This window comes from Erinaceus europaeus, chromosome 9, assembly GCF_950295315.1.
Source record: "Erinaceus europaeus chromosome 9, mEriEur2.1, whole genome shotgun sequence".
Lineage (NCBI taxonomy): Eukaryota > Metazoa > Chordata > Mammalia > Eulipotyphla > Erinaceidae > Erinaceus > Erinaceus europaeus.
In genome coordinates this window covers 76,083,694-76,098,637 of record NC_080170.1, presented here as the reverse complement: position 1 = coordinate 76,098,637, position 14,944 = coordinate 76,083,694, and the positions used below count along the sequence as shown (strand labels likewise).

The window sequence follows — 14,944 nt, the reverse complement described above, 5'->3', positions numbered from 1 at the left end:
ATCCCAATTCGAGCCTCTGCTCCCCACCTGTAGGGGAGTCACTTCACAAGCGGTGAAGCAGGTCTGCAGGTGTCTATCTTTCTCTCCCCCTCTCTGTCTTCCCCTCCTGTCTCCATTTATCTCTGTCCTATCCAAAAACAACAGCATCAGTGACAATAACAATAACTACAACAAGGGCAACAAAAGGGAATAAATAAATAAATATTTAAAAAATATAAATATATTTTAAAAACTTTTTTTTATTTAAGAAAGGATAAATTAACAAAACCATAGGGTAGGAGGGGTACAACGCCACACAATTCCCACCACCCAATCTCCATATATCCCACTCCCTCCCCTGATAGCTTTCCCATTCTCTATCCCTCTGGGAGCATGGACCCAGGGTCAATGTGGGTTGCAGAAGGTGGAAGGTCTGGCTTCTGTAATTGCTTCCCCGCTGAACATGGGCATTGACTGGTTGATCCATACTCCCAGTCTGCCTCTCTCTTTCCCTATTAGGGTGGGTCTCTGGGGACGTGGAGCTCCAGGACACATTGGTGGGGTCTTCAGTCCAGGGAAGCCTGGCCGGCATCCTGATGGCATCTGGAACCTGGTGGCTGAAAAGAGAGTTAACATACAAAGCCAAACAAATTGTTGAACAATCGTGGACCCAAAGGTTGGAATAGTGGAGATGAAGTGTTGGGGGGTACTCACTGCAAATGCTAGTGTACTTCTGCTTTCAGGTATATACTCTGCCCCAGTTTATGGATAGTTTATGAAAGGTTATGTGTATTACTCCCCCCTCATGCCCCACCCCCAATTACTAGTAAGCTTAAGGACACGATTGGTGGGAGTCAGGTGGTAGCGCAGCAGGTTAAGCACACATGGTGCAAAGTGCAAGGACCAGCCTAAGGATCTCGGTTCAAGCCTCCAGCTCCCCACCTGCAGGAGAGTCTTTTCACAGGCGGTGAAGCAGGTTTGTAGGTGTCTTTCTCTCCCCCTCTCTGTCTTTCCCTCCTCTCTCCTTTTCTCTCTGTCCTATCCAACAATGACGGCATCAACAACAATAATAACTACAACAGCAGTGAAAAACAACAAGGGCAACAAAAGGGAAAATAAATATAAAAAATAAAAAAAGAACACGATTGGTGTAAGGGTTAAATCCATGGATAAGTGTACACACACATATAAAGATACCCAGGTTTGTTATCTATATATATTCTGATAACTCCCATTATGTATAAATATAGCCCAAACTATTTCCTATTAAGTGTCTCATCCTGATTTATTGTTGCTTTTTGGTATTTTTTTTCCTTTTATTTTCTTTCTTTTTTAATTTTCCCTCCATGATTATTGCTGGGGTTTGGTGGCAACACTATGAATCAACTGCTCCTGGCAGGCATTTTTCCCACTTTTTATTGGCTAGGACAGAGAAACTGAGAAGGGAAGCTCTCATTTGAATTGATTGTGTGTGTGTGTGTGTGTGTGTGTGTGTGTGTGTGTGTGTGTAGGGGGGTGAGGGGGAGTGGTCTGGAGGTGGCCCAATGGATAAAGCATTGGACTCTCGAGCTTGAGGTCCTGAGTTTGATCCCCGGTAGCACATGTACCAGAGTGATGTCTGGTTCTTTCTCACCTCCTATCTTTCTCATTAATAAAAAAAAAAAAAAAATCTTAAAAAAAAAAAAAAACGTGTGGGGGGAGGAAACAGAGAGACAGAGACCACCTTTTATGATGTTCTGTTGTTTTTTGTCTCCTTTGTTTTTATGGGGTGCTGAGATTCCCACCCAGGCCCCACTCACCCATGTACAAGGCTTGCACTCTTCTGTTGAGCCACTTTTTAAAAAATTTTTTAAAAATATTTATTTCCTTTTTGTTGCTCTTGTTTTTATTGTTGTTGTAGTTATTATTGTTGATGTCGTTGTTGGATAAGATAGAAAGAAATGGAGAGAGAAAGGGAAGACGGGGAGAAAAAGATAGACACCTGCAGACCTGCTTCACTGTCTGTGAAGTGACTCCCCTGGAGGTGGGGAACGGGGACTCCAACCGGGATCCTTATGCCAGTCTTTGCGCTTTGCACCACGTGCACTTAACCCACAGCGCTACCGCCCAACTCCCGAGCCACTTTTCTAACCTTAAAGAGAACTTTCCCTCCACCCCACACACTTTTCATGTCCCTGGGACTCCAAAGGGATAATAAGGTCATAGTGGATATACCTTATATAACCTTTTTTTTTTCCTATCACCAGAAAGTATGAAATCAATTTAATCTAAAAATAAATGAAAAGGGGGTCAGAGTAGTGGTGCACTTTTTTGAGTGTACATGTTACATTGTGCAAGGACCCTGGTTTGAGCCCCAGTCCCAACATGCAGAAGAGTGCTTTGCAAGTGGTGAAGTAGTGCTGCAGGTGTCTCTCTGTCTCTCTCCCTCTCTATCATTCCCTTCCCTCTCAATTTCTGGTTTTCTCTATCCAATAAATAAATAAAGATAATAAAATTAAAAATAAATAGATAAATAAATGAAAAGCAAACAAAATTATGGTGCTTACTTATTAAACAGTATAAAACATAATGTGGAAAAAAAATTTTTTTTTAATCAGGGCATTGCTCAGCTCTATCTCATGCTGCCACGGGGGATTAAACCTGAGACCTCAGAGCCTCAGGCATGAAAGTCTTTGAATAACTGTTATGTCATCTCTCAGCCTTGAAGTTTTTAGCTTCTGTTTTTTAAAAAATAAACTAGCCAGGGCTGGAGTGACAGCATAGTGGTTATATAAAAGATTTTCATGCCTAGGGCTCTGAGTCCAGGTTAAATCTCTAGCATCAGAACCCAAAGCTGAACAGTACTCTGGTTTCTCTTTCTCTGTAGCTTTTCTCTGTGTCTCTTTGATAAATAAAATATTTTTAAAATATATATTTTTAAAATATATATTAACCATCTTAATGTTTTCACATTTTAGGTATCCTCAGTCTGTTGGAACACGGAGAAGAATATACATTTTCTTTGCCTTCTGCATATGCTCGGTCAATTTTAACTGTACCTTGGGTAGAACTAGGTGGCAAAGTGAGTGTCAACTGTGCAAAAACTGGGTATTCAGCCAGCATCACTTTTCATACTAAGCCATTTTATGGTGGCAAACTGCACCGGTAAGAACAGTTTGATGTTACCTTACTTTGTTCTATCAGTTTGATATTCTATTAATAAGTTCTTATTTTTTTTGTTTTGTGTACAGTATGAGTGGGTTCTTATTCACATGAAATTTTTCTTTGATATGTTTTATCATTCAAGGACTTCTGATAATTATGAGTGAACTTTCTTCTTAAACTTTCTTTAATAAGTAGCTAACCAAGATATGTTATCCAGTTGGAGAAATCACAAAAGAGATTTTCATGCCTGAGTCTATGAGGTCCCAGGTTCAATCCTCAGCACTACCACAGGCCAGAGTTGAGCAGTTCTCTGGTCTTCATAGTGTAGTGCCTGCACTACAAATCCACTGATCCTGGTGGACATTTTTCCCATTTTGCTAGTTGTTTTTGTTGTTGTTGGATAGGACAGAGAGAAATTGAGAGAGAAGGGTAAGAAAGAGGGGGAGAGAAAGACTCCTGCAGACCTGGCTTAAGATAAAATACATATTTTTTAATGTTATCAGCCTGAGAGGTAGCACAATGGATAAAGCCTTGTACCCGCAAAAATGGTGCCTTGAGTTTGATCACTGGCATTGCTTGTGCTAAAGTGATATTCAGATTTTCTTATTTTCTCATTAATCAAAGTATTTGGGCAGGCATTGGCGCACACAGTTAAGCCCACATATTACCAAGCACAAGGACTTGGGTTCAAGCCCCTGCTCCCTACTTAATTTTTTTTTTTTTGCCTCCAGGGTTATTGTTGGGGCTCAGTGCCTGCACTACGAATCCACTGCTGGTGGACATTTTTCCCATTTTGCTGTTGTTTTTTGTTGTTGTTATTGTGTTGTTGGATAGGACAGAGAGAAATGGAGAGAGGAGGGGAAGACAGAGGGGGAGAGAAAGATAGACTCCTGCAGAACTGGTTTACTGCTTGTTTGAAAAGTGACTCCACTGCGGGTGGGGGCCAGGAGTTTGAACCCGGATCCTTGTGCTTTGTGGTGTGCACTTAACCTGGTGCATTATGCCCAGCCCTCAAAAAGGTTTTTTTTTTTTTTTTTAAATAAATAATGTTTTAGTCTGAATTTTCTAAGAACAAGGAAATTCATTTAATCATAGACCAGTTGTGAACTTCAGGAAATTTGATATTGATATAGATACTCTTACCTGATGTACAGTCTATTCAGTTTCTACCAATTAATTGCTTTGTAATTTCTTCTGACTTAGGATATGTACGTTACATTTTATTATGTCCCTTTAGTCTGTGATGTATCCTCAGTATTTACCACTTACGATATTGACATTTTTGAAGAATACCAACCAGTTTCATGGAATGCACCTCAACTGGATGTTTATTTATTTAGGACAGAGATAGAAATTGAAAGAGGCAGGGGGTAGGGAGGGAAGAACGGAGACCTGAAGCACTGCTGCCTCTTGAGAAGTTTCAGCTTCCCCAACTACTGGTAGGGACCTAGGGCTTGAACCCAGTTCCTTAAACATTGTAACATATGCTCTTTATCAGGTATGCTACTGGGTGAACAGTACACTATCTGGAAGTGATATACACCGTACTTTAAAAATACATATATTTATTATTGTATAGAGACAGAGAGAAATTGAGAGGAGAGAGAAAGGTAGAGAGGGAGAGACACATGTAACCCTGTTTCACCACTCATGAAGTTTTCCTTCCTGCAGGTGGGGAACAGGGGCTTGAACAAGGGTCCTTGTGTATTTATTTTCTTTTATATATATTTTAAAGTTATTTATTTATAAAAAGGAAACATTGACTAAAGCATAGGATAAGAGGGGTACAACTTCACACAATTCCCACCACCAGAACTCTATCCCATCCCCTCCCCTGATAGCTTTCCTATTCTTTAACCCTCTGGGAATATGAACCCAAGGTCATTGTGGGATGCAGAGGATGGAAGGTCTGGCTTCTGTAATTGCTTCCCCGCTGAACATGGGCGTTGACAGGTCGATCCATACTCATAACCTGTGTCTCTCTTTCCCTAGTGGGGAAAGGGTTTGGGGAAGCGGAGCTCCAAGGCACATTGGTGGAATCATGCTACCATCTGGAACCTGGTGGTTGAAAAGAGAGTTAACATACAAAGCCAAATAAATTGTTGACCAATCATGTACCTAAAGGCTGGAATAGTGCAGATGAAGAGTTGGGGGGGTGTCCTCCATTTTGTAGATAGCTAGTAGGCATATTTTAGTTATATTCCAAAGCTCCTGTGGCTATACTGGCTTTTTGTTTGTTTGTTTTCTTTTTTTTCCCCTGAGCCTGAAATCTGATATGCTGGTTGATCCATGTTATTGTCTGGGGAGATGATGTCATGGTTGGAAAAACAACCAGAAAACTGGATCAGGGAAGAGAGTAGCTCCCTATTATGGGGAAGGGCTATAAATATTGTTGACTGTAAGCCCCATCGATTTTAATGTGATCTGGGGCCCATAATCAGCTTAGGAGCCTATGTGACCTCTGCATCCCTCTTGATCTGAGCTCACATTCTGTGGTTCCTTTCTTCTTTCTTTCTTTCTTTCTTTCTTTCTTTCTTTCTTTCTTTCTTCCTTCCTTCCTTCCTTCCTTCCTTCCTTCCTTCCTTTCCTTCTTTTTTAATCTCTATTTTATTTGATAGGACAGAGAGAAATTGAGAGTGGAAGAGGATATAGAGAGGGAAGGGTGAAACATCCTCCCTGCAGGTGGGGAGCCAAGGCTAAAACCTCATGCCTTACACAGTCCTTGTGAATAGTACTATGTGCTTAACTGGGTGTGGTACCACCCTGCCCTGTATAACTAATTTAAAAAGTATTGACAGATTATATTCTAGGCTATCAAAATCTTAAGTGATACATTCTTATCATTTATGAAAATTGTCCCCCTACCTGTTTCTAGGGTTACAGGTGAAGTGAAGCATAATACCTCCAACAGTGTGGTATGTAGAGTGCAAGGGGAATGGAACAGTGTTCTTGAATTTACCTATAGTAATGGAGAGACAAAGTATGTGGACTTGACTAAATTGGCAGTGACGAAGAAAAGAGTAAGACCATTGGAGAAGCAGGATCCATTTGAATCCAGGTATGTCTTCTTCACATCCATCCAGGGATGAATTAATAGTCCTGGATCTTACAACACTTAGCTGTGAAGTGACTATTATCCCCATCCTGAATGCTCTTAACTAATTGTTACCAGAAAACAGGTTAAAAGACAAAAAGAAGGGAGTCAGGCGGTAGCGCAGTGGGTTAAGCACACTTGGCACAAAGCTCAAGGACCTGCGTAAGGATCCCGGTTCCAGCTCCCGGCTCCCCACCTGCAGGGGAATATTTTAAAAAGATGAGGTTATTGGGAGTCAGGTGGTAGTGCAGCAGGTTAAGTGCACATGGTGCGAAACGCAAGGACCGGTGTAAGGATCCTGGTTCGAGCCCCTGGCTTCCCACCTGCAGGGGAGTCCCTTCACAGGCGTTGAAGCAGGTTTGCAGGTGTCTGTCTTTCTCTCCCACTCTCTGTCTTCCCCTCCTCTCTCCATTTCTCTTTGTCCTATCTAACAACGATGACATTAATAATAACAATAATAACTACAACAACAAGGGCTACAAAAGGGAAAAATAAATAAATATAAAATTTTTTTTAAAAGATGAGGTTAGTAAAAGAAAAAAACCTATTAAAAAAAAAAAGACAAAGCGGTATCTCACAAAAATGGGGGAAGGGGGTCAGGCGTTAGCGCAGCGGGTTAAGCTCACATGGCACAAAGCATAACGACTGGCCCAAGGTTCTTTCTCTCCTGCTTTCTGTATTCCCCTCCTCTCTCCATTTCTCTCTGTCCTACCCAACAACAACGACATCAGTAACAGCAATAACAATAATAACCACAACCACAGCAGATTAAGCACACGTGGTGCAAAGTGCAAGGACTGACAAGAATCCTGGTTGGAGCCCTCAGCTCCCCACCTGCAGGGGAGTCACTTCACAGGTGGTGAAGCAGGTGTCTTTCTCTTTCTCTCTCTGTCTTCCCCTCCTGTCTCCATTTCTCTCTGTCCTAACAATGACGACATCAATAACAACAACAATAACTACAACAACTATGAAAAACAAGAGAAATAAAAGGGGAAGTAAATAAATATTGAAAAAATTAGTACAATAAATAAATAATAATTAAACAATAAGATAAATTGGTTTTCAAATAATATCTTTTGTGTAAGAAAAAAATGAGCAAATACTGGTTTTCATGTTTCTAGTTAGACGATAAACTGGTACAACCTTCCTGGAGGGTGTTTTGATGATAAATGCTCTATGGCTTTAACATAAGTGAGATAGGACCCAAGAAAAATAGCACACTTGAGTAGATTTCAAGACTGCATGGTCCTCAGTACTACACTGAACCTGTGCATGTCTCTTTTTCTTTTTTATGTGGAACTCTCCATTATCACATATGAAATAAATCCTTAGAAGGGAAGCCCGGCAGTGGCGCATTGTGTTGAGAGCACGTGTTACAATGTACAAGGGCCCAGGTTCAAGCCCCTAATTGCCACCTGCAGAGGAGAAAGCTTCAAGAACAGTTAAGCAGTTCTTCAGGTGTCTGTCTTACTCTCTCTTTCTTTTGAAGATCTCATTTACTTATTGAATGAGATGAGAGAGAGAGAGAATGAGAATGAGAACCAGAGCATCACTCTGGTATATCGTTGCTGGGGATAGAACTCAAAAATCTCATGCTTGAGAGTCCAGTGTTTAATCCACTGTGCCACCTCCTGGACCACTCTCTATCACACTTTCCCCCCCTAATCATTCAATCAATCAATTTTTTAAAAGATATTAAGAAAACTCAGTAACTTTTAAAAAATAAATGAAGCAAGTTTATTATTACTATTAATAAACATGATAAATTAATAAATATTAATATATATATAATTTACTAAGTATTAATGTATGACCTCCAAAATATGTCTATAGTGGTTGCTTTTGATGAAATGTACTAGAATCTAGGGTAGGAAAGAAATTTTTCACACAATGTCCTTTTGTAATACTTAAAATGTATACATGTGAAGGTATTACTGTGTCAGTCTAAAAAAAATGGGGGGCGTGGTCCGGCAGTAGCACAGCAGGCTAAGCACACAGAGGACTAGCTAAGGATCCTGGTTTTAGCCCCAGCTCCCCACCTGCAGGCTGTCACCTCTCAAGCAGTGAAGCAGGTCTGCAAGTGTCTATCTTTCTCTCCCCCTCTGCCTCACCTCCTCTCTCAATTTCTCTCTGTCCCATCCAACAACAACAATAACAACAACAACATGGGCAAAAAAAGGGGGGGGGATGGCCTCAAGGAGCAGTGGATTCGTGAGCCCCAGTGATAACCCTGGTGGCAAAAAAAAAAAAAAAAAAAAAGAATAGAGGATGCTGAGTAGATAGCTCAATGTATTAAGAGTACAGGGTTTACATGCCTAAGGGTCCAGACGTCTAGGTTCTATCCCTAGTAGCACTGTAAGCCACAGCTGAGCAGTGCTTTGGATGTGTGTGTTTATGTGTTGTATTATGTTGTGTTGTGTTGTGTGTATGCACATATTAAAAAATAGAGTAGGAAGTAGCTCACCTGGTCAAATACACACCTTCCCATGCTCAGTGACCTAGGTTTGAGCTCCGGACTGCACCATGCAAAGGGGAAGTTTCTGGAATAGTGGATTTAGTCCTGTCTTTTCTCTCCTTATAGTGCTCTTACTCTTTACCTAAAACAAAACAAAACAAAACAAAACAAAACAGTCCTTTGGGAGCAGTGGGATTATGCAGGCATGAATTGAAAAATTTATATATCTATAAAACAAGAAGGAAACACAGAAAAGATTAAACATCTTTAATATCACACAAATAGGACTAAACAATTTATATCTATATGTGTAAAGGAATGCCCATTAAACAAAAACTCAGACTGGATCAAAAGATAAAATGGGGAGTCGGGCAGTAGCGCAGTGGGTTAAATGCATGTGGCACAAAGCACAAGGACTGGCCTAAGGATCCTGGTTCAAGCCCCTAGCTCCCCACCTGCAGGGGAGTCACTTCACAGGCATTAAAGCAGGTCTGCAGGTGTCTATCTTTCTCTCCCCCTCTGTGTCTTCCCCTCCTTTCTCCATTTCTCTCTGTCCTATCTAACAACAACGACATCAATAACCACAACAATACAAAAAAAAAAAAGCAACAAAAGGGAATAAATAAATATTTTTAAAAACCCAAAAGATAAAATGGTAGCTTTCTTTATTCTTACTTGCTTATTTTGGATAGAGACAGAATGAAATTGGAATTGGGAAAATAGAGAGAAAGATACCTTCAGCATTGTTTCATTGCTCATGCAGCTTCCCCCCAATAGATGGGGATAGAGGGCTTGAATTTGGTTCCTTGCACACTATTATATATGCACTCAACCACCTCCATCACTTTTATTAAATAATATTATTTTTGCCTCTGGGGTTATTGCTGGTGCTTGGTGCCTGCACTACAAATCCACTGCTCCTAAAGGCTACTTTTTCCCATTTTATTGCCCTTGTTGTTGTCGTTATTGTTGCCATTGATGTTGTTGTTGGTATAGGACAAAGAGAAATTGAGAGAGATGGGGAAAATAGAGAGAGGGAGAGAAAGACAGATACCTGCAGACCTGCTTTACCGCTTGTGAAGCAACCCAAACTGGGATCTTAAGCTGGTCCTTGTTCTTTGCACCATATAAGCTTAACCTGCTGCACTACCACCCAACCCCCTAACTAATAATTTTTAAAAATCTTTTCTGTTCTGTTTTTGTCCTTTTTTTAAAAAAAAAAATGAGCAAGTAAATGAGAGTGAAGCAGAGTATCACACTGACACACATGACACACATGCTTAAGAGAACAGTGCTTTATTTACTATGCCACTTCCTGGGCTACCTTACTTAAATGTGGGTCTCAAAAAATCACATATGCTAGGCATGACTTCTATTATTGAGCTACCTCTCTGGCTTCTTAACAGCATTGACTTCTATACTTGCCACTAGGGTTATCATTAGAGCTAAGTGTCTTCACAACTCCACCATTCCTGGTGTCCATTTTGTTCATTTTCTTTGAAATAAGGGAAAAAGTGAGAGGGAGACAGAGAGAAGGAGAGATAGCTGCAGCACTGATCCAACACTTGTGAAACTTCTTCCCTTCAGGTGGCTAACAGGGATTTGACACAGTATTGTATGTACTTAACTAGGTATGTCTCTAACCTGTTTCATGACTTTTTCCCCCCCATTAAGGATTTATCTTAAAAGAAGATTGTTTTGCAGATCCCTGGGGTCTTGAGGGTCTTTTCACCTGGGTTCATAATTTTCATAGTAATGCCAAGGTGTTAATTTTGGGATATGAGTTCTATTTATCTTTAAAGTCATGTTTGAAAAAAAAATGACTGTATTTCTGATTTGAGGCGATTGTGGAAAAATGTAACAGACTCTTTGAGAGAATCTGAAATTGATAAAGCCACAGAGCATAAACGTACTTTGGAAGAACGCCAGAGGACCGAAGAAAGGCATCGGACAGAAACAGGAACACCTTGGAAAACCAAATATTTTATTAAAGAGGTATGCCTTAGATCTTTTCAGACTAAAAATCATTATCTACTTAGAAATGTAGCTTACTATGCTTTGCTGAATTACACTAACTTTTAGTCTAAAAATAGTCCTGCTTAGCCATGAACTTTCATGAGTTTTCACATTTTGCTGTAGTAAAATGGCTTACCAGTATCCAGATACAGTATATCTATGGATTAAAGTTGACCATTAAAAAATGTTGGATAAAGGGAGTCTGGCGGTAGCACAGCGGGTTAAGCGCAGGTGGCGCAAAGCACAAGGACCAGCGTAAGGATCCCAGTTTGAGCCCACAGCTCCCCACCTGCAAGGGAGTCGCTTCACCAAGCGGTGAAGCAAATCTGTAGGTGTCTGTCTTTCTCTCCCCCTTTCTACCTTCCCCATCTCTCTCCATTTCTCTCTGTCCTATCCAACAATAACGACATCTATAATAACTACAACAATAAAACAACAAGGGCAACAAAAAGGAATAAATAAATATTTTTTAAAATGTTGGATAGAAACAGAGATGTCAAGAGAGAAGGGGAAGGTAGGGAGGGAGAAAGATACCTGTATCACTTCTTCATCACTAGGAAAGCTGTACCTCTGAAGGTAGAGACTGAGAGTTTGAATCTGGCTCTTTGCACATGGTAGCATGTGTGCTCAACTGGTTGTGCCACCACCCAGCCCCTAGCGCAGCGGTTTAAGCGCACGTGGTTTAAGGACCGGAGTAAGGATCCCGGTTCAAACCCCCGGCTCCCGGAGGATGCAGGGGAGTCACTTCACAGGTGGTGAAGCAGGTCTGTAGGTGTCTATCTTTCTCTCCCCCTCTGTCTTCCCCTCCTCTCTCCATTTCTCTCTGTCCTATTTAACAACAACTACATCAATAACAACAACAATAAAAAACAAGGGCAACAAAAGGGAAAGTAAATAAATATTTAAAAATTTTAATTATTTATTCATGAGAAACGAAGAGAGAGAGAGAGAAAGAACCAAATATCATTCTGGTACATGTACTGCTAGGGATTGAACTTGGGGACTCATGCTTGAGACTCTAATGCTTATCCACTGTGCCACCTCCCAGACCACCTTTTTTCCCTTTCTTTACCAGAGAACTGCTCAGCTCTCATTTATGGTGGTGTGTGGGGTTGAACCTAGTTTCTTGGAGCCTCAGGCATAAAAGTCTTTTTCCCTAAACATTATGCTATCTCTAAAGCCCATGTAATGTCTTTAAACACAGTGACATTTTTTCTTTCACTAAAGCTTCTGTTTTTAATGTAAGGCTAGAATTCCACTTTGGTGAAGGTATCAGTTCTGGTTTTGGTTGCTAATTCTGAAAATGGCTCTTCAGTTTATTTTTTTTCCCTTTCAGGGAGATGGCTGGGTTTACCACAAACCCCTTTGGAAGATAATTCCAACAACACAACCAGCAGAGTGACACACACTAACACTTGACTAAATGAACTTCTTCTCTGTTTGCCCTAAACCTCCCAGAATGGAGTCATTGCACTGAGTGACCTGCTTCCTGACTGCACTGACTAAAACTAGGTAAACATGAATGTACCTGTTAGGCCACTGTAGAACTACAGCAAGACCAAAGTGTTGAAGAAGCGCAATGGACGTCTTACCAAAATGTTTATGTGATGTGAGCAATATCATCATAAGACCGTTTACCTGAATTCTAAGATGATTAATCTCTTATCTGTTGTTGCAACACTTATCCAGTTGCAGGTCCTAAGGCTAAGTTCAAATCCCCAATTTCTGATGGGGGCAGCGGGTGTACAACAGTGAGAACTCAATGATTTTGATTTCTTTATCGTGAAAAGTGAAGTCTCTTTCAGAGTTTGTGCTTTGCTTTCTGTCAGTAACTAAAGTATTCACTACTCTTAAAAACATAACAAGAGGAGGAAGATGACCCAGAAGTGGATTCAGCCATTGTGCCTGAAATCAGTGTTAAAAATTCAACCAGGTTGTAGTAACAAGGCATTCTGCTTCTTCAAAAAGATTGTGTGCCTGTGTCTGAGGAACTTACCCATTTTCCACCTCTGCTGGAACTCTTTTAAAATATGTATTTATAAATTAAATTAGAATTGTAACCATGGAGACTTTTCTTCTAAGCATTTTAATATACTTGAAAACATTGACTTGAAAAATTTCAGAACATTTTTCAATACCTAGTTTTATTAAATACTATTCTTGGGAGACAATTTTTTTAATGTGTTCATGTCAACATGATGAAATTTTGGCCTTTCACAAGAACTGAGGCATTAAAGTACACAGCAAATATTAAAAAAAAATAAAACTTACTTTTTCCTTACTTTTTTTCACATGTAGGTTGATATCCAGTATTATATGCTATCCCTCTGGATAAGTATGCTTTATCTTAGCACTGTTCAAAATTTAAAGCAACTGTTCTTATTTGTTAGTAATTCAGAAGTTATATACATGACTGAACACACATAAGGTATGGTTTTATTTTCAAGAAAACTCAAATGCTGAAGAAAGTACAAAATAAATAGATCAGGAGGTTGTATTTAGGTACTAATCTTTTTTAGAATAGGTATTTTACTGAGGTTGAAGAATTGCTGGCAATTAAAAGAATAGTGCTAATTATGGCTTTCATCATTCAACAAGTATTTATTGAGCACCTAGTTATGGTGCTCAACACTTGTTACTGCAAGCTACCTTAATTTTCCAAGAGTGGTGCCTTACTCTGTTTCTTCTGATGTGGTCTTCCAATCATTGCATGTAACATACCTGTTATTCATCAGCCATTGCAGATAGCTGTATCATCATTAGGAGTTTAAACTTTGTGCACTGATAAACTATGTTCTATTGAAGGAGTTAATAGGATGAAAACAGCAAAAAAAAATTTTTTTCAACAAATTGTAAATTACAAGAAAATAGTTGGTTTCCTTTGTTCATTTTTGCTGTTATATGCACTGAAAAAAAATCTCAAAATGAGTTATAATTCATGTGTTGGGAAGATTGAAAAAAATAAAACTAGAGAACAATGATGTCTGTCTGTTTTGTGACTGGAGAGAAATAGAAATATATATATACATATATAGGTAGATAAAGAGAGAAAGATGTAATATATATTAGGGTAGGGGGGGAGAGACAGACAGACTCTGGCACTTAAGTTGCTAGAAATCAAACTCAGGACTTTATACTTCTAAGCCCAGTACTCTTATCATTGTGCTGCCTCCAGGCCACAAATGTTTATATTTTAAGATTTATGCTTAGTAGGGAGTAGGTCGGTAGCACAGCGGGTTAAACGCACATGATGCGAAGGACAGGACTGGCATAAGGATCCTGGTTCAAGCCCACGGCTCCCCACCTGCAGCAGGGGTGCTTCACAAGTGGTGAAGCAGGTCTGCGGGTGTATTTCTCTCCCCCTCTCTGTCTTTCCCTCCTCTCTCCATTTCTCTTTGTTCTATCTAACAACGACATCAGTAACAACAACAGTAACTACTACAACAATTTTTTTAAAAAAGGGCAACAAAAGGGGAAATAAATACAAATATTTTAAAAAATATTAAAGTGGTCTGGGAGGTGGCACAGTTATAAAGCTTTAGACTCTCAAGCATGAGGTCTATAGATCGATCCCCAGTAGCACATGTGCCAGAGTGATGTCTGGTTCTTTCTCTCTACTCCTATCTTTCTCATAAATAAATAAAATCTTTTAAAGAAATATTTACAAAAAAAAGATTTTTTCTTAGTGAAGTTAATGCCTTGTTTGTTAGAAAGGAATATTGATTTTCTCTTTCAATCCTTATCTTTATAACTCTTTTTTTTTTTCTTTCCCTCCAGGGTTATCGCTGGGGCTCAGTGCCTGCACCACTTATCTGCTCCTCCTGGAGGCCATTTTTTCCCATTTTGTTGCCCTTACTGTTATTGTTCTCATTGATGTTGTTGTTGTTGGATAGGGCAGAGAGAAATCGAGAGAGGAGGGGAAGGCAGAGGGGGAGAGAAAGACAGACACCTGCAGACAGACACCTGCAGAAGGCAGAGGGGGAGAGAAAGACAGACACCTGCAGACACCTGAAAGACCACTTGTGAAGCGCAGCTGCTTCAGGTGGGGAGCCGGGGGTTCAAACCAGGATCCTTATGCCAGTTCTTGTGCTTTGCACCATATGCGCTTAACCCACTGCAGTACTGCCCGACCTTCATCTTTATAACTCTTGAGGAGACAAGTGAGCAAATTTAATGTTTGTTTCAACTTTATTATCTTCTAAATATATAGGAGTGACCAGGATTCAGCAAGTAGAGTGCAGTATTAGGTTGTATGA

At 40.0% G+C, this 14,944-nt stretch overlaps 1 protein-coding gene across 2 annotated transcripts in view; it reads left to right on the top strand.

Moving 5' to 3' along the window:
• Positions 1-13,669, top strand: part of OSBPL11 (oxysterol binding protein like 11) — an 80,845-nt gene extending 67,176 nt beyond the window's left edge. For both annotated transcript variants that reach the window (XM_060198214.1, XM_007537012.3), the window contains 4 exons: positions 2,937-3,123; positions 5,999-6,181; positions 10,514-10,667; positions 12,025-13,669. In XM_060198214.1, the coding sequence (XP_060054197.1) occupies positions 2,937-3,123; positions 5,999-6,181; positions 10,514-10,667; positions 12,025-12,090 (590 nt within the window). In that variant the 3' untranslated portion in view covers positions 12,091-13,669. The remainder of the gene's footprint in view (positions 1-2,936; positions 3,124-5,998; positions 6,182-10,513; positions 10,668-12,024) is intronic.
• The last annotated feature ends 1,275 nt before the right edge of the window (positions 13,670-14,944 follow it).